The sequence below is a fragment of the Zeugodacus cucurbitae genome, chromosome 3 (assembly GCF_028554725.1).
Source record: "Zeugodacus cucurbitae isolate PBARC_wt_2022May chromosome 3, idZeuCucr1.2, whole genome shotgun sequence".
Lineage (NCBI taxonomy): Eukaryota > Metazoa > Arthropoda > Insecta > Diptera > Tephritidae > Zeugodacus > Zeugodacus cucurbitae.
In genome coordinates, this window is record NC_071668.1 from 702,974 (window position 1) to 721,201 (window position 18,228).

The window sequence follows — 18,228 nt, forward strand, 5'->3', positions numbered from 1 at the left end:
AAGCGAGCAAACAACAACAGCAACACCAACATATCAGAGCGCCTTAATTTGCGTTTGTTCGGCGGTGGTGTGGAGGGAGAATGCACCTTCCCTGTTAGTGGAACATGTCTTCAATTATGCCCATATTTATAAATTTGTCTAAATTATGAACTAGATATTGATATGTTCAACATGTATATTTTTCTAATTTCGTAGCCAGTGTCTTGCTTATACATATATTCCTTCTTTACGAAAGTTCATTTGCTAGAGTCTTCAGTGAATTTTGACAAAATTTTAAGAAGCAGCTACATGAATATGCATCAAAGTGTTTTCGTGGAGATGAGTATGAAATTGAATAAGAATCCGAAGAGATACGATTTTATCCAATAAAAAGGGACTTGATCAAGTTCAATGTTCGGATCCCTTAGAAAAATGTAAATGTTTCCCAAAAACACCTTCAGAGGCGCTCAAGACACTTAATTTAATTATCGATGTATCAATTTTGGCAGTATAGCGGAGGCTTCAGATCAATGTTAGCATTCTTATAATGCTATATACTCATATATACATACATACATACGTACAAATCTATGTACGCACCTATTAGAATATTTACATGAATATCGCACTTGTTGTCGACGCGTAATCAGCAGACAACATCTCGTTGTAATTATGAAAATTTCAAATCCACTTGAGTTAAATTCATAAATCGCTGAGCTTATCTAGTAAGCAGCAAATGTCGACGCAGATAATTTCGTAATTTAATCAACTTGTGGGCATCAGCTGCGGCTTATTTCGACCTTGTCCATGGCAAAGGCAGCAGTTTGAGTAGCATTTGATGCTTAGTAAAATTCGTAAAAACGATCCAGTCAGTTTAACACCAATTACAAATGCGATTATCTCGGAAGGGCGAGATAAATCGTGAAATTCACCTGCGCAGTGTGTGTGAAGAGTGATCTCTTCATCTCGCTGCGTACAAAGGCAGTCCACTTAGCAAATTAAGCTTTCATCAGCTCGTTAAAATCGAGAAGAAAATTATCACTCATTATTTTGTTTTTGGTGAATTTTATTTCTATTTGTACACGTATTGTTTTCCTCTTGTCTTGTCTTTCAGCACTGCAAATGCGCATTGAATGGAAAAGCAATAACAAAATAGTAAAAACCCGAAAACAAATCACCAACGGTGCATGGGTCAACATCATAATCTAAAAGCGCATCTGTACAACAACATTTTGAAACGGTGAAAATGAGCGAAATTGCACGCAAGCAACTAAACAACTAAGCCGTCGAGCAACTAAGCGGTTACGCATTCCCGAGACTTGGTGCAAGCTAACAGACAGATGCAAGCTAAACGTGAAACCCATAAATCATAATAAAGCGTTCGCTGACGAATTGCCGCCGTTGAACATTCCTTCTTTAATTTTCGCGCTTTGTTTTGACGCACACGCGCTCGCTGCCAACGGCTCCGGCTCCGGTTTCATCTACTCCAAATGCCATTGCTTTTGGCAATGCCCGAACCAGAGCGTTCGCTGTCGCTAATGACAGTGGCCGCCGCTGCCGCTGCCGCCGCCGCCACAATGCCCGAAGCGGAGGTGACAACGTCGCCAAATCTAATCGTTCCAACGGTGGCTGCCGCAACCAGACCGCATGCGTCCACTCAATCCGAACCAATCAAACGGCAATCAAATACAGTCATTGCATCTAATGTACTGACATCAACATCAACAACAGCAGCAATAGCAACAACCACATTGCCAACAACGGCCGGCACAATGCTGACGGCAATGGCTACATCGGCTCCATCGAGTGCGGCGATAAGAACAGCAGCCACTACAGGTGTTAATAGCCAAATTACAGCCGAGAGTGGTAGCGTTAGCTTGCCACATCATCACTCAACAGTTGGCGTTGTTAGCAGCAATTATGTAGTAAATGAAATTGCCACCGCCGGCAGCAGCAGCCCCAGCAAAGCCGGCCGAGCGCACGCAGCCGACGCAGACAACATCAATTGTGGTTTGTTTGGTGGCCGTTATGACGGCGTGTCCGATACTTCATCAAATCGACACCATCGCCGACATTTGAATGGCAATAGCCAGCAAGGCAACAATTGCGACGACAACAACGACAACGACGACGACGGAGACAAGGTTAATTGTTACGATCCGGGCACCCGCTCACCTCTGTGCCACGGCAGCGATAAGCAAACCTCTGACTCCGCAGCGTCGATTGCCCCAACATCTGCAACGGTGGCAACAGCTTGCTGGCGAGGCTGTTATTCGCCCACTCGCCAACAAGAGAATGAATCATCAATTAGTGCTGATGGAGTGACGACAGCGCCATCGCCGCATTATCCGCAAATTCACGTCAAACAGGAATTCCTTCAAACGCAATACATGCGAGACGAAGACGAAGACGAGGCTGCGGACGGAGAGGAAAAGCGAACAAATGATAACGACCAGACGGTGCACACTACTCACAACGCTCACACTGCTCCGGTCAAACAAGGTATGTATGGTAATATTCTCGGACGATTTTTATATTTTATTGTATTGATGTGTGTGTAGATGTGGTTACTTTTGCTTGAACCATTTCCTCTAATGCGGAGTATATTCTGAACTCAAATCAGAAATATCATTGGGACTTCAATAATTCAATTAATTAACATCTCGGGGACCTGAAGATAACCATGCTTCCCCCACAAGGTAGAGGTGTATTTTTGCAGAAACTCCACTAGTAGTATTATTGAAATTTGGGAACTCTGTTTAACTGCGAGCATTTGTTTAAGTAATTATGTCTTCCAGTATTAAAGATAAGACGATTCGTCCATTCTTGTAATATCAATGGAAATTCCAATGAAGATATCACTGAGAAGTGTAGGCATATTGTTTTGGAAAAGACCTTATAATTTCTTTTCTGTATTTCTACAAATGATTCACTTCTGCTCGATTACAATAGTGGCTTAAGATTTTATTAGTTCTTTAGCAAGCAAATTGCCAGTGTCAGTAGACTCTACTGATGCCCAACTGATTATATTCAAATTTATATTCACCTAGTATTTAGAAGGTGGGGATTGTGTAAAGTTTGCAAAACGAACAATATGCTGGCAAGTGTGTCTCTATGCGTAAACACTCAGCCACTTACTTTCAACACCTTCAAAATACAAGCTGTGACAGGCAATAATAGCAGCAAACATATGTTCAGAGCTTAAATGTGAGGTTGTGTACGCTGTGTTAGTACAAGGCCAATGAAGATGAAGGAAGGCAATAAAAAATGGCTCATAACAAAGGGGCGTTCAAAATTCAATAATCGAGAGAAAACAAGATGTTTCATCAATTGTCCCATCCAACCACTTGTCCTAAATGAATGTTTGATAACTGCAAGCACACACGCACGCATACACAAATGTAAATACACAGTTTAAGCAGTGAGAAATCATTTATATGAACCACTAAAGACTTGCGAGCCGACACTTGAGCGAGCGTTCGTGTCATTTGGCGTTTGTCCTTTGCTCACGGATTTATTCGGCAATCTGTGCGCCGCTCAGCCACATTTGCACGCTCCATCCGCTGCGGCTCGTTTTTTACCACGCCAGTCGGCTAACATATGCACCCCTTTAATTTGTGACCCCGCACGGACGTTGCAGGCCGGCAACCCTTTCAATCTTCATAAATGTTGCCAATGGACTCGTAGTTGCGACATTAACTCCTTCTACACCGTCGGTTTATCTAAAAAGGACACACCCGCACGCACCCACACAAACATATGTTTAAATGCATGCGAGATGAAGTGAGGCGGTTTTATTGATATCCACCAACAACAACAATGTTAAGCTTTTGTTGACACTACCCGCAGAACCCACGGCACTGGCCGTGAATAATACTCCAGGGCTCAGGCGGGCGGGTGGTCAGAGCGAGTCTTTATCAAGGCGCTGGTATCATGTGTGTCGGCATTAAATTTAGGAAATCTTACTGACTTAGAGCTTAGTCTTAAGGAAGCAGGTCGTTGATGTTTCACCGAGTTTGTTGCTCACAGCAAACGACAAGTGGGAAGTGGGAATCCGTTGAACGCATAAAAAATTGAAAATCTCATAAGTAGTGTGTTCCTTAGGCGAAGGGCACCGGTGCGTGAGCGGCAGTTGGAGTTGGAGTTGGTCACTTTTTCATGTCAAACACACATAAGGGGCCAAAAGGGTTAAGTTGTTTATGAGTGCGTGCAAATAGACCCAAATACGAGTACAGACATACATACATACATACGCATGTGTGGACCGAGTGTGCGGCGCGTGGTCCGTGGTTGTGCAATCTGTTGCTGCGAAAAGTTGTTAACAGTTTGTAAATACCTCGTTTTTCACTTTAACACTTACTTTTGGCAATTTAGCAATTCGCATAGAAATCGGCCATACCGAAATAGATACATACATACGCATGTGCATATGTATGTTGGGGCGGGGGTTACCCTCTCTCAAAATGTGACAGTTTAGTTAAGGAAAAACGTGTGTAAATGTCATTTGGAGCAAAAGTTTGCTGTCAGCTGGTCTCGCTTCTTAAGGCGTTTTTAAATTGATGACTAAACGACCAAATGAAGGTCTGATAGTGGATCCACTGGACGTATCAGAAAAGCCTGCGCAGAAATTGCTAAATACATACAAACATATCCGGAATACCAGCAAGAAGAACGCAATGCATTTAAGTATTAAAAAGCTCAGTGTAGTGTTAGAAGAATCTTTAATACGATTACGATAATAGAGACTAAGCCTCAACTCAAATATGGATCCGCTTTATTATTGATTAATTATTTGAAATAGCTGGTACTTCAGCTGCTTCTCATCAGCTACTTTTGGGTATGAGCTCATCTTTAGTTAGGAAAGCCAAGTCACTGTAAAACCCGATTAGCTTTGTCTAACTGTTTGTTTACCTCTTTTATGCATGTACTATGTTTGTGTGTTCGTCAGCTTCACATTTTCGTATGTAAATAAATGATCTACTTGGGAAGCGGAAATGTTTGGGTCACATGCAATCCAGAGTTTTTCGATTCGGTAATAGGGAAATTTTCAAATTTAAGTATAATTATGGAATTTAATGTAAAACTATCGGATGGATCGGTGGGGCACAACAGTGGAGACACACATACACCAACTAATAGGTATATAGAGAATGGACAAAAATCAGAAAGAAGCTGACGCAGACTCATATACATAACTACGCTGACCACATTATGCGTAGCACGCCACCGGAAATTAAAGTAATTTCAAAAACCGAATGCTGATATCTCCGAATGAAAGAGAAGATCACGTTACGCACATTCACGCACACACGCGTCTAAATAGCCTAGTTGACTAACATATAGATTTAATATTGTAAATCAAAATAGCCGGCGAATTCAAATGAGAATTCTAAAATCGTTAGAACTTTATACGCATCACATGCCGTTATTTGCAGATTTCTCTCACAACAACAATGCAATTTTTAATTAAAATCCAAATAATGTTATCTGAAAATGTGCCAACAGCTCTCAATTGAAAAAATCAATTCTAAAGATATTAAATTTATATGAATGTGTGTGAGGCCGATTTGTCTCTCAAAGTGCAAATTACATCTCATTCACAGTACTCAATAGCCATACAGGTGGGGAATGCATTTACTTCTATGTGTGTTTGTATGTGTGAGATGGTGTATAAGCCCTTCGCATCATTTTTTCCTTGTTTACTTACCGCAGCCGAGAGAAGATAAAAGAAAAGCAATTATTATAATTGCAGGCGATATGCAGGCAACTAATTGAAGCAGCAACGTAAGGTAGCCGAGGTGCAATCAAAACACAATAACACAATAAGAAAATAAGAAAATCTCGATATGCGCATACGCGCATCCAAAGTGGTGATGACGAGTGCGACGGCCAGTGTATATTATATATGTGTAAGTTTGTGTGTGTGCATTCAAGTGGAGCATAAATATCTGTGAATGCAGTGCATTGTTCCGCTTAATTATCTTCAAAAATTAAAGAAATGCAACGACCGCAACTCAACAACAACATCATCAACGGAACTGCGGCGCAGCAGCGCAGTCGCAGCCGATGCCAATGTCGAGGCGACCGCTTCGCTCAACTCCATCTTTAGGGGTTAATGTGAGAAAACGCACACAAACGCACGCAGCAATGAACATCGGCAGCTAAAGCTGTCGGCACAAGTGCATCGAAACACACACACATACGCATATACTCATGAGTCCATACGCGAATCCGTCTGCACCATCATCCTGTCACTGTCAATACGAACTCATTTGTCTTCGCGGCCGCTGCTGCTCTGCCACCGCCATCGTCATCGCCACTGTTGCGGCGGTGTGCATTGTCTTCCTAATGGATCGGAGCGTTGTGCCACAGCATGAGACTGCGCTGCCAAATTTGAATGTCTCGCATTGATCTCCAATGCACGGGCATTGAATTTCTTTTGTGCGCGCGAATACAAATCTTCCGCTCTGCTCATTTAGAATGCATTTACAGTTGCAGCGGAACGTCAATCAAAATCTGCTGCCACTGCACCTGAGCTGTCTTGAAATCATTTATCTTTTTCCATTTCCCTATTCCCATCTCCAGCCATCTCTACCCATCTACCTTCTATAGGCTGTGGCATTCTTGGATTGTGTATAAAAAATCAGCTTTTGTTGTTGTTATTGCTTTTGAGAAATTAGATCCTAATTTGCTGCCGCTTCGATTAAGGTACTCTTTTGAAGTTTTTATTATGATTTTAGACACACAAACCTCTATTTACACATTTACCAACTGAAGTAATTATATCAGTTCGATTCAAAAGCAAATACATAAAAACGAGTATCCTAGGCATTCCCATACACTATGTATTTATGTAAATACCAAAATCTCTCCGTATGTATGTCGGCATGTAACTTAATGATTTATTTGTGTTGCTAAATGTAATGGCTCACCGGTTTATGTAGGCAAGTGCACAGTATATCAGATTCATGGCAAACCCTGAGTTATATAGATACTCTTATTTACTTTTGCTGATTTGAAAAGGCGTTTCTACTATTTACTAAAGAATGAGTTTAATTTTTCCCATCTGTTTACTTACCGTACTTTTAAGGAAAATGCTGGGGGATCCGGACTTAGACTCTTAGAACTCTCTACTTATTGGATTATGGTGTTGTATAATATATATATTCGATCGAGCTATTTTGAGGTCCAACAAAGCACATATTGGCGGTCAATGGTATGACTGAGGAACTGCACCAAATTACAAGTATCGTGAAAGTTGATCTCTAAAAACTAAAAATATTCGTTCTCATTCTCTTACATATCCACTCATTATAGGAACGTACTTATAAACGCTCAAATGAATATATTCAGTCTCTCATGTATTTAATTCAAATTAGGAAAATAATACTTGCATATTATATAACAAAGTATTGTGAACACATGTATTCGTACGTACTAGCAGGATATTGTAATTGATCCCAGGCAATTTGGCAATCATACCCTATTCTAATGCCAAGCCAGTTGATGCACTCATGCATAATCGTACCTTCATTGCAACATAAGCATAGTAGACATGTAAATTCTCACAAATGCATTTGGAAATGTTGAAAGGATGCACCGGAAAATACACCAGAACCTCAAATCAACGATCATTAATCACTCGCATACATACTCATTTGTAGCGGAGCGGAAGGCCTGCGATCAATTGGAGCTAATGTAAGAGCAGCGAATGCTCGTCGATCGACAAATGATCGATTCAACTGACCACATGACGTATTTTCACACCTCTTCGACGCGAAATTTTAATTACATGCAACATATGTATATGCACGAGTGTGTATGAAAGCCGTAGAACTCGTTTGAGAATGCGTGCCTCAGTTCAAAAAAATTCAAAACTATTTGTTCAAGTATTTTCCCGCTTTTTATTTAGACCAATATAATAAACTCAATGTTTAGGTAGTAAGTAGGGTTTGCAATAGGAAGGAAATGTGCTGTCTGGATGAAAGCACAGCTTAATATTCAACGGTTCAACGGATCAGGACCTCGCCATTTCAAAGATCTTTTAAATGAAGGCAAAAATGCTATAGATAGAAGAATGTGTCCATTTGATGTGTCACTGTGTGTGCTCTGTGGCTGTCACTCAGCTTGTGATGCTTTGAACCTATCCATGGTTTGCTTCAAATGCAAAAGCGTTAATAGCCTGATGCAAAGCTGCACAAACTTTCCCATGGGTGGGACTTTGTAATACACTAACTTTGTTGCCGGTATATATCGGGGTATATAGATGCCCCTTTCCTTATGTTGATGTGCTGGCATTCGCCGATACTTTTATGCATACTCTTCACATATACTTGATATATACATACGTATGTGTGTATATATTCACGAGATGGTTCGTGCGTATATGGTCATATTCGGCCTTATGGCCAATGCGACGTGGATAACTTGAGCCGTTGCGCGAGCGCCCCGCTGTAATACCCGTAGTCTCTCCTGACTCTAATATGTTAAACATCTTTCACAGGCCCAAAAACAAAATGCTAAATTAGATTTTTAATTAAAATAATTTCGTATGCAATTTAGATAATCGCGGGCAGGAGTGCGCGAGCGCACAAACACACACACACACACGAGTGAATATTTGTCGAAATCGCATGCAACACTTGCTGCGTGCGATCGGACGTAGCTGTTGCTGTTGTTGTTGTTGTGGTTTCATGAGGTCCGCTAAAATGTTTTCGCTTAGCGTTCTTTGTTGTGGTAGGTGCTTCCATAGTGCGGCAGTACGAGCGGGCGTAACGTCAGGGCGTTTACTGAGACAACAGCAATAGCTGCTACAGCACCAGCAGCAGCTACAACAACAACAACAATGATGATAATAATAATAACAATAGCAACAACAAGCATGTCCAACCATATTTTGTGCTCAATTGCCACTGACCACGTAAATATTGCTTCCATACATCGGTTGGGAACACTCCATTAACCCGGGCCACGAGATGGATGCGCAGGCGGTCGATGGAACAAGCCACGGCATGGCAGCAAGGTCAGGGGCGACGCGTTCGTGTAGGCACCAGCGAAGGAAATATTTAAATTGATCATCTCCACTTAATAAAATAAGAAAATCGGCAGCCACAGTTGCATGCATTATGTGGCCTCATGATGCTGAGCTTATTTTGCGTTTTTGACGCCGCTTCTTTGCTGCCCGCTCCGCTTGGCCCAACAAACGGTTCTGAACGATTTTCATAATTCACCATTTCATATTGCAATATTATGGCAGCTGCTGCTGCGGCCATTACTCTGGGAAGATCGCATCCGCGGCAGTCAGCTCTGCCTGATTGTTCGTCCATGTGTCCGTTCCCAAGCTGCCGCTTGCTCGGCTTCTGCGTCCGCAACTGCGACATGGTTGCGGCTGCGCTAACGCCCATTTGTTCACCGACGATCGGAAAGATCATACACCGGCCTGTATGCCGGTATATGGCCGGTTGGCCCTGATTCCCATGGAAGCCGCTGACCAACTCAGAGGCTGTGCATGTAATTAAGGTAACATGTTGTTGCTGGGCCGCGAAGCCTACTCTACAGCCAAGTGCAACTACGACACCACAAGGCACTAGCTGCCGGTTGTTTGAGTTCGGGCAGCCTAAAGGCAGGCCGATCTCTACAAGTACGAAATTCGTTCTAATTCATTTACTCAAACTGCACTTTTTGCTAATTTATATTAAAACAAATCTCTTTGCAATCAAGAGCACATGGAAGGAGGGAAAACCGAAACTACAATCACGTCCAACTATGATGAGTTTCTGACAAACTGAACGAAAATGCAAATGACTAACGAATATACACGATGATCTTTCGGCTTAAAAAGAAAGTGAGCAATAAGTCAAAAAGGCACACAGTTAGTGTTAGATTTAAATCGGCGAGCAGGTAAAACCCATCTCGACGCAGTCACTAATGAGAACTCTGGCGCCGAAACACACTGAAAGACCATAAAATCCGTTAGTTTGGCAGATAACTGCAGCCGGTTGGCTGTCTTTTGTAAGTCAATAAATTATTATGCGCACAGGAGTTCTATGCAACGGAGATTTCGAACGAAGGCACGCATGAGCGCAAATACACACAGATACATACGTACATACATATATAAAAAGAAAATTCGCTTTTAAAGAAGAATTTTACTTAAATGTTTGGGTTAAGCAATCTAATTGTGCACTACTCGACAAAAGTATACCGTTAAATACTGAAATCTCGGCTAAATGTTATGCCGACTGTTGTTGTTGTGCAGTATTGTTTCGTAGATTTCTGAAGAGCACTTACCTGCTGCTAGGCTGACAATTAATAATGCCAAATCTTCTAATTGTTTTCATTCGTTTCAACTCAGTGCCTCATGTGACAACCTTCTCACCTGTTCCCTGTGTATGTGAGCATGCATGTAATATTGATTATGACTCTTCTTTTATGGATTTGTTGCCGCTGAGAAGTCCCATTGTTCTGAGAAATCCGTTACCAATAGAGTTACACTATGTGAAACAAAGGGATTTTGTACATCTAAAATGATGTCGGTAGACTCGCGAAAAAGGTGCATTATACTGCATCAGCTCCTTCGAAAGATAATTTTTATTATTATACACCGGAGGAGCCTTTGCAGTAAAAATTCATTTTGAATTTTGAAATTTGACGGCTTCATCAAACTAAAAAACCAACACAGAAAATATCTTTGAGAAACCCAAGAGAAACTTATTTCAATATTATGTAACTACTCTTATATGGTTATTGTTGTTTCATTTTTCACTTTATTCTCTCGTTGTCCATTCACCAAATCACACATTTCTTTAACGGATTCATGTCCGAACCTAATTTACACTTGTACACCTCACTGAACTCCGGCATATTTTGCAGAGTTCCAATGACTCGGAACTCCTCGTAAGCGTGCACGTCGGTCTTCATGCGTCGCACCTTGGAGGCGTCATCTTTGCCAGTGCACCATGTTTGGGCAAATTTCAAAAAGTATAATTGCTTGTTGGTCAAGTTCACACCGGGTATGGGCTTCTTGTCCCCATCCAGTTTGCCATAACTATTCAGGTATGCCTGATAGGAGATCCGCGTGCCCACGTTGTCTGCAATGTTGTCACCGGAAGTGAGAGTGCCATTCGTTAGCACGCCGTGGAATACATATTTGTTGTACTGTGACTCCAAGCAGCGATAGCGCTCCTTGAAATTGCGCAAAGACGCCTCGGTCCACCAGTTAAGCTTCTTGCCATCGTAGTTATATTGGTAGCAATAGGAATCAAAGCCATGCGCCATCTCGTGACCAATGATGTTACCAATACCGCTAAATTTGATTGAAGCAGGATATTTCAAGTGATAGAATGGCGCTTGCGAGATACCGATGCCTATGAAGACCAAATTCAGAAAGTCCGCGTAGTAGGCGTTCACATCGCGCGTTGACATAAGTGGTGGTATTATTGCCTTATTAACCGAGCGCATACGCACTCTGGCACGGTTCTTCTCGACCACTTGTAAATTCTTGTACCAATTGTCGCCAATCTGCACGTCTTCGTACACATGGTTGATGACGTCACGATTACGCATTTCATCCGAGTAGCCGACAGTAATGTCCATGGCACGCAGCTTCGTCTTCGCACCCGAACGCGTTTCATCATCCAACCACGTATACTTGCCCAAGAAATCGTAGAAGGTTTCTTTAATGTGTTTGGCTAGTTGTAAAATATCTTCCCGTCGATCGGCATCGTAAACATTGTCTATGAACCAAGGGAGCAGTGCGTAATTGAAGTACTGACCCGTGAGATCACGGCAGTTATTCTCCGTGGACTTATCGCTCGTCTCGTACTTCCATATATAATAGAATTTGACAATTGTGCGCCATCTCAGATAACTCCTCAGAGTATCCAAGTCAGTTTTTTGCAAGAAATTCACAAGCGGGTCCACATTCGCGATGGTATTTTGTATAATCCAGTCATTCTTCGCGCTGCCATTGAAAGCTATGTCGAAGTAACGTGTCCAGTTCAACATGTTGTCCTTGTACTTCAATTTGAATTCGCCCAAGGTGAGCTCCTCTGTTTGGTTCCGCCGATTCGTATGCATCGTAAGATTCTTTTCAAAATCGATGACAGCCTGAAATTCGCCATTGAATTGCCGAAGTTCTTCTTCGCCCTCAATTTTGAAATCTCTCGTTAGATTCTTAATGTCGATGACATCTGAGTTGCCCAGCACCTTCCCCGAGGTGCTCAGCAGCACATCGAACTTGCGACTCTCTGTGTCATAGTGTATCTTAAGAGGCAGCAAGGCATACATGCCATAGGGAGACAAGAAGTTCAAGTTGATCCAATCGAATGTCTCATTCGATTCTTGCTTTTCATTCAAGTTGAAGGCGAATTCGTCCGTCTCCAATAGCAGTTTATAGCCCACGGACATGTCCTTGCTCATGCGCATGCAAGATGCGAAAAACGTCTTCGCCTTCGACTCCGCGTTATCCAGTTTCAATTCCTTCTCGGTGGCATTTTTCAAGTATTGAGTCAGCATTTCATTAACCGAATACTGCATGGCGTTCAGAAATGAGTTATTTCGCGAATGCGCCGGCACCAATTCGGCCTGCTTCCAATTGCCGCAAGCGTATTCGTAAAAGTCCTCGCACGGATCCATGCTCTGGTTCATGCTGGCTAATGTGAGCCTGCCCAACTCTTCCAGAACAGCGTACTCGTCCATTTGTGTGGGCAACTGGAAGAGCGCGCTGCCCGTATCATTTAGTTTTGACTCTGTATGGCCCGGTCGTTCCGTTGGAATGCTCATCGCTTGCGTTACACGTGTAGGCCAGGGCCATGGGCAATCGACGATTAGCGTAATGATCAGCAACGCTAATAGACCATGACATGCTGATGACATTTCTACGCTTAATGCTGTTTTGAATATCTGCCGCTTAACAATTTGGTATGTTCTGTTCTGTTCCGTTCGGTTCTATGTGAATTCACAAAGTGCTGACGCTTCTGCACACCACGAAAGCTTAAGTACTTCTGAGCCACCACTCGAGCTTGCGTTTTTGGTTTATATGGATTTTCTCTAATTTCGCCCAACTGATATCCATCGGCTCATTGGCCAAAATCATTGTTGTTGGCGTTCGGTTGGCCCAAATTCGAATAGAAATAGAATTTATGAAAGTGAGCAAGCACACACGCAACTGAACTATTCTACCTGTGAATATACAACTGTTTGCATGTCTGTTTGTAGACGCTCCACCATAAATGTGAGACGAGTTTGCAATTAAATTTATAATGCGCGGTCGACCACCACAAAATGCTCATTAGGGCCTATTTTTCATAAATTCATATGTATATCCATAAACAAACACTCATGTATCTGTGGTGAGATTGAGGTAACTTAAATGTAAGTAACATCGAAGACATCGAAACAGTTCACCATAAGTGGTTTGGTTCTTCCCAAATCATATCCGTCGGCGTCGGATAGAAATTAGTTATCCATATACAATTCAAGGTTTGTTAACAATACGAGTACACCCCCGCCCATCCTTCATATATTATTTCGCCACATTTTCGCACTGAGGTCGTCCTCGGCATTAAGATCTGTCTGAGCAGCAACCGAACCTTTGAAACTCCACAAACAAAGCGGCGAAATGTGCTCAAATATATCTACATATGTATAACCAATGATATTGAAAATGGCAAAGCTTATCTGATAGGCTATTCTAAAATTGCGCATATTAAACTAGTTAAATTCGTATTTAATTGCGATGAGCGAGTATTTAAAAAGTTCATTTAGAGAGTCCATGAATACAATTATGTGCAATGACAGAGCATTCGCAAATTATTTTGCAAAAAATTTATGTGAATCTCACGAATGAAAAGTAAAACGAGTTTTTACTCTTAGTTCCTACGCATTCTTAATAGCAAGCTTCAAGATACCCTGACATCACAGAATATTTGGAGTTTCCCAGCAGTCAGCTAATAATTTGGCTAATGCGAAGCTTTACGTCAATGATTCCGAAGTAGAAACCACATGAAACGAAGGAGTAATAAAAAATGCCAGTATAAAGCAAATAAAAGCTGCAAGTCTAGAGCTATCCTCCAACACATCTAAGGGATCACTCGTTACACTTCAAATCAATTCTAATATATCCATTTCTAACGAATTCGATTGTTTCCAGACTCTCGAATATTTTTGAAAATTTTCCTAACCGAAATTAAACTGAAACCGAGAGACTGATGGATTTATCTACTAAATTATTGATGTCAATACTCTCCGAAGTTTAATAAATAGAGAAGAATCCACTGTTAAGTAAAGGCTGTGCATAATTTTATCACATCTGAGATTCGAACCCACAACTGACGGCAATAGTTAACGCGCTAAGTTACCGCTGCTGTATAATGAAAGTATAAATAATAATTTTTGTAGCAAAAAACCTGAAACCATTTAAAACTCGATGCGCTCCCAAAAGAGCCGATAGAAGATCATCTAATCATTACGATGTGCGACATTCTATATATCTACATATGTATGTATGTATGTGAAGGCATTGTTTTTAATTTGACGCGCGATTATAAAACGCTTTCATTACTAGCTTTGCTGATTTTTTTCACGTTAATTTCAGCAAATAAAAGCACGCATCTACCTAAATTGAGGCGTCTTGCTTCACTCACCAACATCCATAAATATATTTAATGCTCGTTTGATTGATGCCACTCAAGTAATAAAGACAGACTCGCCTACACACATACACACACACACACAGGTTGTCAAGTATTCGGTATGCAAATGACTTGCTAAGGGAGTGTTCTTGCTATTGCAGACGTCTTTTGCTCGCACTACAGCCGATCTCACCGGTGCTAGGTCAAAGAGGCATTTGGCAATTAACCCAAATCTGTTTGTATGTAGCGGTGTTTGTTGGTTTGTGTTCACTTTCCTTTGCGTACACAACGGTACTACAAAATGTGTGAGTTTCTGCGCCATTAACTGACCCATTTCGTGATATTCAAATGCCTTGCTGTAATTCGATCTGTCATCTGCGTAAATAAGCAGAAATGCTGAGCAAATTGTTCAAGTTTTATTTGTCGAAGATGAAGCGGCTGTTGTATGAAAAAGTCGTTGTTGTTGTTAAAAAAATAAACAGAAAATGAGCAAATGCAAATTTTTGATTTGTTTACTAAAATTCATGAAAGTGAAGAAGTCATTTTCGATTTCTAATTCTGACGAACTAACGTATGTCAAAAATATAACTGTTTAGTTAAAGATACTACGATGAAAGACATTTATTAATATACTCTTCGACTATGTCTATAGATTTCATAAAGAATTATTGTTTTTTTTTTTTAATAAAAAACAGAAAAAAATAAGCAACGGTCAATGAATGTATATGTAGGTGTATCTGGCAGATTTAAGCCATTAGCAGCTGCAGTCGAACAATGGCAAGCATTCGCTGATCCACGCAAAAAAAAAACGCTCGCCATCGTTACAAGAGTCTGTACGCACATATAGAGATATTCGAACGTTACTTATATCCTTTTAACGCGGCGTACTCAGCTGTGAAGTCGGAATAGCAGCACGCCGCCAACAGAAACGGAGCCAATAGACGCAAGCGATTGCAATTGTTGAAACTTAAATTAAATCCTTTTTCAGGCTCAATTTGTTTCATCCATAAGAAATCTATTTGGTCTCGCAAAATCCCGTCATACCTTTCAACACATCCACCGCGTAAAACACACACAGGTCTTTGTATGGGACTTCATGAAGGAATCCGCTGCTACCACAAACGTGAATTAAAGAATCCTTTTCCTCAAATTTACTCTTAAAAAACGTTGCACCTTTCGTAACCGCCACTGCGGCAATATCCTTTTACTTTTACGCGCTCATTCCCTTTGTTGCGCACGACAAAGAGGCGAAAAGAGCCTTAACGCAAGCTGTACCAACGGAATAAAGAGGCAAAAATGTAACAACTGAGGAATGCCAAAGTAAGACATTTGAATTTAGTTTGCGAAGCGTTCTTCTTTCTTAAATATTGACAATCGACTTTTTTGCTGTTTTTTGATTGAGATCAACTCAAAGCAGCTTCGAAAAGATTGACATATGAATAGGCATATCTTATGTTTCCCTAAAAAAGTAACGACTTCATAAGATTGGAATTTAGCTAGCCGTTTGCAATGTATCTTTGTTATCTTAGATGGATTGGAAACAAGTAAAAAAAATTAAATATGAAATAAGAAATATTCACAAGAAATTCTCTACCCTTTTTCTAATAGCTCAAACAGAGTTTTGGAATATGTTTTGAGCTGAAAATATCGTCAGTAATATCCAAAGCTTATTTCATTTGGGATGACGATTTCTATTCGTGACGCATTCATTAAATAATGCTTCTTCTTTTCTAATGCTGCTTCTAACAGCGAAGTTTTGGGGCCTATTTTGAGCTTTGCTGGAGATCGAAGTTCTGTGTAGATAACACATATGATTAAAAATAGAGCAAAAATTAAAAAAAATCCATAATATTAAGATCTTTATTTTCAATTGGAATATTTTGAGGTCATCGTAGCCTCGTCATGCTGGTTCACAAGTTCCACCGCACCGCGGTGACTTCGAACCGTCCTAATATCGGCTTCTAAGAGAAAGTTGTACGCAAGGTAGCACATATTGTAAGGATGCATGTAAGTCTACGTATGCTATATGCATGATTTCAACCAAAGGTGTTGCAATCGGCAATTATCGTGCAACTGCAACGCGTGGTTCATCTCGAATTGCTATCGAATTTTCATTTCGTTGCATTGTTTGGCTTTATCAGAATTCCGACACATGAAAATTGCTTAGCACGCGTGACATGCACATATCCATGCGTGAGTGTGTTTGTTTGTGGGTTATGTCAACGCTTGTGTCTAATGTCAATCCCTTCGTCACAAAACCACCTTTGCTTTCGCTTGATCTCATTTGCTGGCAAAAGCATCTGCCGCCGCTTCCTTTCCCTTTTACCATCATAACAAAAACAACAACAAGCGTAGTACATCTAAACAACACTGCCACGCGTCTACGTTTGGCTTCATGTGCGGCGACACTTCACTTACGATACACACATAAGGCACACATCCATACCTAGAAGCATGTACTACTTGTAGCGCTACCACTTCGCGACGTTTTTTATGCGCTTGCAACCCTTTCACTTTTTTACAAATTGCTCGACGATCTCTTTCTCTCCTCTGCCCTCTGCCGTCTGCCGGCCTTTGCCATATGGCTTGTGGCTTATGTCTTCCCTGTGAAGGAGTTAAACGTTTTCTTATTTGAGCGTTTACAATTCTCACACGCGTGTCAGACGCCTGCCCATATCCGATTGCGCTGCTGCAACAGCTCCAGCTACGGCGTGCCTTCAATTGCCACCTTTAAAAGGGTGTCGGCGCACAGCGAAGGGTGTTAATTTTTCCTAATATTTCCGTAATGTTATGCTTAATCATATAATCATATAATGTGCCAGTTGATGAGAGCGTATGTTTTTTATGCATCTATGATTCATATGGAGATCCCGAGACAGTGGACACATACATATTTGTAAGACATGTCATATTTATTTAAGGTTATTCAAGGGGTGCGTTGTACTTGGAGAAGTGATTTATCATTTTAGTCGTTAAATTAACCTAATGTGATTATGAGATATACTTGTGGACACCATATTTCAGAAGCGTGAATGACCAATGAGCATATTTTTTTTGGACATCTTTCGCTCACATTTATTAAACTATCATTTCCCACTATTTCTTTGTACTACTTAGAAGTACCCAGTTCCACTGAGTACCCCCAATTACATAGTCTAACTCACAGCTTTTCGGTCTCCAATACTGACCGAAATAGTAAGAGAGATGCCCTAATGGAGGTGTAACCATTTGTCCATTACCGCAGGAATTGAATGTACATATGTACTAAGAGAGAGTACATACAGAGAGTAAATGTACTCCCACGCAATAAGCGTATTCAAAGCATCGTGTATTTATAGTTCGACTTTTGCAATCGGGCTTACAAGGCACTATATTTAGCAGATTGCTATTTGATGAATTAATCAATGTCAAAAAGTGGGATGACGGCGTAAAATTAACGGCAAAAACATAACGATAATTCGATGATGTTGTCATTTTCGCCTTAGTCATAATTCATCGTTTCTCTAACGCCCTGGTTTATGTGATTGTTTCTGTTGCATGAGTAGGAAATCAGAAAAGAGTTAATCATGAAAGACCCTATATGTGTGTATGAGTGTGTGTGTGTATATGTGTGTTT

The 18,228-nt window shown here is 41.0% G+C and overlaps 2 protein-coding genes across 2 annotated transcripts in view; one reads left to right on the forward strand and one right to left on the reverse strand.

Moving 5' to 3' along the window:
• The first annotated feature begins 1,047 nt into the window (after positions 1 to 1,047).
• Positions 1,048 to 18,228, forward strand: part of LOC105209669 (uncharacterized) — a 43,226-nt gene continuing 26,045 nt past the window's right edge. The window contains exon 1 of the mRNA XM_054227243.1: positions 1,048 to 2,481. Within this exon, the coding sequence (XP_054083218.1) occupies positions 1,470 to 2,481 (1,012 nt within the window). The 5' untranslated portion in view covers positions 1,048 to 1,469. The remainder of the gene's footprint in view (positions 2,482 to 18,228) is intronic.
• LOC105209784 (endothelin-converting enzyme 1) lies at positions 7,256 to 14,162 on the reverse strand. Its single transcript, XM_054227245.1, has one exon. The coding sequence runs from the start codon at positions 12,853 to 12,855 to the stop codon at positions 10,765 to 10,767; it is 2,091 nt and encodes a 696-aa protein (XP_054083220.1). The 5' UTR covers positions 12,856 to 14,162; the 3' UTR covers positions 7,256 to 10,764.